Source organism: Octopus sinensis, linkage group LG18, assembly GCF_006345805.1.
Source record: "Octopus sinensis linkage group LG18, ASM634580v1, whole genome shotgun sequence".
Classification (NCBI taxonomy): Eukaryota; Metazoa; Mollusca; class Cephalopoda; order Octopoda; family Octopodidae; genus Octopus; species Octopus sinensis.
The window spans coordinates 46,102,120-46,107,962 of NC_043014.1; the positions used below are offsets into that span (position 1 = coordinate 46,102,120).

Sequence of the window (5,843 nt, forward strand, 5' to 3'; positions counted from 1 at the left end):
AAAGCCCTCACGTAACTGAGATGCGATGTCAACCCGAAATTTCAAGTGGTCGTAGTCTTTTGGTGGCGGAGGTACTTTGTGGCTTTTTACATATACAATGTGTGCATTTACTATTGTTAAATTAACTAAAAACTACAAAATGTACCTCCACCATTTCTTCCCAGGTCGACCAACTGGGTAATATGCCCGATATTGGTGGGATTTTTCTACCCCACCCATATATTTGTTGTAACAAATATTCACAAGGGGTTTCCCCTCAGCACCAACACCAGGTTGTTCGTTAGAAGACAGAAATAAAATCTGTCTTTTGTCTTTAAATGCAGTAACTAATAAATTTTCTTTTTGCATTTGCAAAATGTCCCCTCTTTTTTTTTTAATTTTGTTTTTATTTCACGGAGTAAACCTTTACGGTTTCCCGCAACAGTGCTGCACATGTAAGTGCTTACACGGGCAAGATTTTCAGCCAAAGCCACTGAAGAAAAAAACGGTCGAAATAGAGGTGTCGGTGCTGATGGTGAAAAGGTTGTGTAAGGGACCATACAACATCATGTCCTAATCCATGCGGTCTTTTCCCATTATACTTCTTACCTGTGTAAGCATCGAAGTTTACACAGTATCCCGTCTCCGATTCACAAACTTCCCATACCTTGATCCACCATTTAGTAGGTTTGGCAGGCATGTACTGCCGAAAATGTACTCTGCCCTTATAGCCTATCATGGCTTCATCTACACTGAGATTTTTCCCAGGTAAATAAACAGTTTTATAATTATTTACAAGTAAATCTATCACGGGACGTACTTTGTGCAGGGGATCGTAGTTTGGGTCGTTTTTGTTGGGGGCATTGGCAGAATCATTTAAATGCAAATACTGAGATATTTTCGAATACCTCGTCTTCGACATGATGTTCGAAATATATGGGTCGCCATACCTTACATCGGGACTCCAATAGTTTCACAGTCGAGGAAGCTGTTTAACTCCAAACAGTTAATTGTGAAAAACGCTCTCATTTCCGCAGTATTAGTTGGCTGCCATGGTGGATCGTTTCTTCCTCGAACAGAAATTAAATGTTGCGCATACTTGTTCGTTTCCTCCGCAACATTTTCAAAACAACTTTCAGGCAAAAATAAAAACAGATAGTCCAGTGGTTGAGCATCAGGAGGTAAATTATGTTGTGGACCAGGGTTTTCTGTAAAATCAGAAATTGTGACTGGTGTCGTAATTTTCGACCATGTTGCCTTGTTTACAATATCCGTCTTCATCACTTTCATTTTCGTCACTTTCGTTATCGAAATCTTCTTCGTCCGACGAGTAATCACTGATATCAATATCAGATTCATCCGAAGTCAAAATACTTTTGTTTTCGTTGATATCTTCAATATCATCAATGGTAGAACCTTCAAAGTCGGAATCGCTACTTGCTGACGCCATTTCTTTCACAACAAACGTATACACTTCTCTTCAAACATGTGGTCGAAACAATTTCACAGTATTTATACTTGAATAAAGGCGGGAAAGGCTTCATCTCGAATTATCTCAAAGCTACGAGAATTTAATAACGTGATTTGTTTTTTTTTTTTAGCGATTTCGTAGAGCGGTCGGATACGGCCGGATTTGGCCGGTTTGAACAAATAAAGGGGAATTAATTTTGGCCGGTTTGAACACACACAATTTAGTACAATTGTTTCATACTATAACAATTTATTAAAGCTGCAAATATTACAGCAAATATAATATGTCAAGTAATTTTCAGCTAATTTCATATAGGTTTTCCAATAATGTAAAGTTCTCAAATCAATTAGTAACATCTTAGAGAGTGTAAATATACCGATAAAGTTGTAGATGTGAGTTCCAGGAACTTGAAGCAAGATTCCAAGCAAACCATATATGCTTTTCAACAATGTAAAGTTCTCAAATTAATTAGTGACATCCCAGAGAAGGTAAATATACTCATAAAGTTGTGGATATTAATTTCAGGAAACATGAAGAAAGATGCCAGTCAGGCCACGATAAAGATCGCATCTAACTGTTGCAAGAAAAATTCCAAAAATTCTGGTGCATCTAAGTTAAGTACCATATTCATTTGAATCTAAATTGTTATGCTGAAATTATATATATATATATATATATATATATATATATATATATGTATATATATATATATATATACTCTTTTTACACTTTTACTTGTTTCAGTCATTTGACTGCGGCCATGCTGGAGCACCGCCTTCAATCGAGCAACTCGACCCCGGGACTTATTCTTTTGTAAGCCCAGTACTTATTCTATCGGTCTCTTTTGCCGAACCGCTAAGTGACGGCGACGTAAACACACCAGCATCGGTTGTTAAGCAATGCTAGGGGGACAAACACACACACGCAAACACACACACACACACACATATATATATATATATATATATATGACAGGCTTCTTTCAGTTTCCGTCTACCAAATCCACTCACAAGGCATTGGTCGGCCCGGGGCTATAGTAGAAGACACTTGCCCAAGATGCCACGCAGTGGGACTGAACCCGGAACCATGTGGTTGGTTAGCAATATATATATATATATATATATACATACTTTCGTGCAGTGGAAACATTTTGATAATTGCCTAAATAAATACAATAAAATAAGCCTTGTATGCCTGTTAACTTTGTTCTTCTTATTTATTTTATTGGATTAACGTTATTACTACTACTACTACTACTACTACTACTACTACTACTACTACTACTACTACTATTATTATATTATTATTATTATTATTATATCTTTATTTAAGCAACGGTCACTGTTTTCCTTGTTCTATCAATGTCTTTCCATATCACAACCACCACCACAACGAAGACGACGACGACCACCACCACCAACACGACCACCAACACGACCACCGCCGCAGCCGCAATCATATTATTTCCTTTTCTATCCTTTCTCTTTCCTTTTTCTCTCTTTGTTTATATTTTTGTTACTCAACAACGCTCTTCAAAACTTGTTTACATTCACCTCAATGCATTACATGTCAACGTATAAGACTTTATTATTTACAAATAAAAAAGAGAAAAAATACAGGTCGATAGTAACTCCGAAGTTTCACCTACGTCGCACATAGAGAGATGAGAGACAGGTTAAACTTTAAAGTCACTGATAACCTATATATATATATACTTTATTTTAAGCAGCAGAAAATAAAGCATATTACTCTACCACTGGTATTTGAGTACTCTTTTTTCCACCTTGTTTCACATTTATTGTTTACTCCGGTATATTAATATATATATTATATATATATATATATTATATATATATATATATATTATATATATTATATATAATATATATATATATCAAAATAAACAACAAGAATGACTCCAGCATTTGGTACGATCGTTTCGTACTACATCATTTTTTGGTATTAATGGAAAACCTCTATAATTGGCTGATGAGTACTCAACATCTTAAATATGTTGTAATACTTACAACATTCAATAAAATGATGTAGTACGAAACGATCGTACCAAATTGCCGGAGTCATTCTTGTTGCTTATTTTGATTATAATCGCCCCGCGGATTTTTATGGATAACACCATACAAAATTCTGGTGCATCTAAATTAAGTACCATATTCATTTGAATCTAAATTTTTGCTGAACTTATATGTATGTATGTATGTATGTATGTATGTATGTATGTATGTATATAAATCCGGGATCTGGAATTATCCAGTAAATTTTTGCTAGTTTATTTTGTCTTTTGACTTCTCTCCTGGTGCTGTATGAACATTTAATGTGGTTTTAGCTGTTATTTCCAACGCGGTGGTATCTCTTAGATGCTTTAAATTATAATTTTAATAATAATTATTACCTTTGTAGGTTTTTATTCTCATACTGGCCATCTTATGCTTATATATATATATATACATTCTCCCTATATATATATATATTCATACATAATATATACACTCTTTACTCTTTTACTTGTTTCACCGCCTTTAATCGAGCAACTCGACCCCGGGACTTATTCTTTTTGTAAGCCTAGTACTTATTCTATCGGTCTATTTTGCCGAACCGCTAAGTAACGGGGACATAAACACACCAGCATCGGTTGTCAAGCAATGCTAGGCGGACAAACACAGACACACAAACAAACACACATACATATATATATACATATATACGACGGGTTTCTTTCAGTTTCCGTCTACCAAATCCACTCACAAGGCATTGGTCGGCCCGGGGCTATAGCAGAAGACACTTGCCCAAGATGCCACGCAGTGGGACTGAACCCGAAACCATGTGGTTGGTAAGCAAGCTACTTACCACACAGCCACTCCTGCGCCTATGTGTGAATATATTTATATATATATATATACATACATTCACACATACTTACATACATACATACATACATACATACATACATACATACATACATACATACATACATACACGAGGGATGTTGAAAAGCTCCTTTAAAGGTGTAGCGAAAGGCCTGGTTGGAGGCCCAACCTTCCGAGTCCTTTTACAGGACTTAGTAAAACTGAAGGATCACTGCCTCAAGTGTGTAACTCTGAGAGGTAAATATGTTAAATAAAATCATAATAACTCTTTTATTTATATGTTCTTTTACCCAAAGCCAGGAAGTTTTCAGTACGCCCTCGTATGTTACTCGATGAAACTCCAACATAGTTTGATTTCCACATTTTATTTTTATAGCTTTACAATTTAATAATATTACGTATGGCAATTTTACAAGTCCTACCTTGTTTTGCTGAAATGACAAAAGTAAAATACACGACTTTTCGAATAAAAGCATTCTCGTTAATAACAATAAAACATACTGCTTCTGTTTGAAATGTGGTTTTTTAAAAAAAATATTTTGTTACTTCTATAAAACATGAAAGTACTTGTAATATTGTAAAATGCAACATTGAAAAATTACAAAAATACAAAAGTAAAATGTGGAAGTCGTACTATGCTGAAATTTAATTGGCTAATGCATTTATCTATAAACAGCCTTACAAATCCTGAACAATATATATATATATATATATATATATATATAGTATTTTTGTAATTTTTCAATGTTGCATTTTACAATATTACATGTACTTTCATGTTTTATAGAAGTAACAAAATAAAAAAAAAAACATTTCAAACAGAAGCAGTATATATATATATTATATATATATATATATATATAATATATATATATATATATAGATATATATATATATATATATATATATATATCTTATTATAAAAGGCAGATTTATCTGCCTCCCTTTGGGAGTTATACAAATCTACAATATAGGATTTCTTCAATTACAATTTACCTAGCATTTTTAAGAGTAGAATGCATCGGGTCATGCCAGGTCCAGTTTTTAAAATTTAAACTCCAATTAAGCAAAATTTACAGAAAACTCACATTCTGGGTGTATGTCAAATGCTTCTTAGTCTGGTTTACAGCACACGCAAACGCACACACACAGTGTGCAACGAATAAAATGAAAGTAAATAGCGACAGAGTGATTTGAGGAAGACTAAACTGAAAGTATTTAAACCACTACTCAAAAAATAAAGAAACACAGCAAACAGAAACAAATAAATACATAACCATTTACTCCTCACACAATTTCTTCAATTAGAGTTTACCTAAGATTTTTCAGAGTACTTCAGTGGGTGATGCCATAAAAAATTCTTTCAATTTTACCACCAATTAAGACAAAATTCGAGAAAACTCAATATTTTAACATATCACTCCGAAAGCATTGATGTACATGTGTGCGTGCGTGAGTGTGTGTGTCATTCCTCACACACACGCATACACATACATATACAACTACAT

The 5,843-nt window shown here is 34.0% G+C and overlaps 1 protein-coding gene across 1 annotated transcript; it reads right to left on the reverse strand.

The window, feature by feature from the left end:
* Positions 1 to 442: 442 nt before the first annotated feature.
* On the reverse strand, positions 443 to 901 carry LOC115221266 (piggyBac transposable element-derived protein 4-like). Its single transcript, XM_029791414.1, has one exon. The coding sequence runs from the start codon at positions 899 to 901 to the stop codon at positions 443 to 445; it is 459 nt and encodes a 152-aa protein (XP_029647274.1).
* Positions 902 to 5,843: the final 4,942 nt, after the last annotated feature.

What these genes read in the sequence shown, in the direction of transcription:
- LOC115221266 (XM_029791414.1), bottom strand. Translation starts at nt 901, where the DNA reads ATGTCGAAGACGAGGTATTCGAAAATATCTCAGTATTTGCATTTAAAT.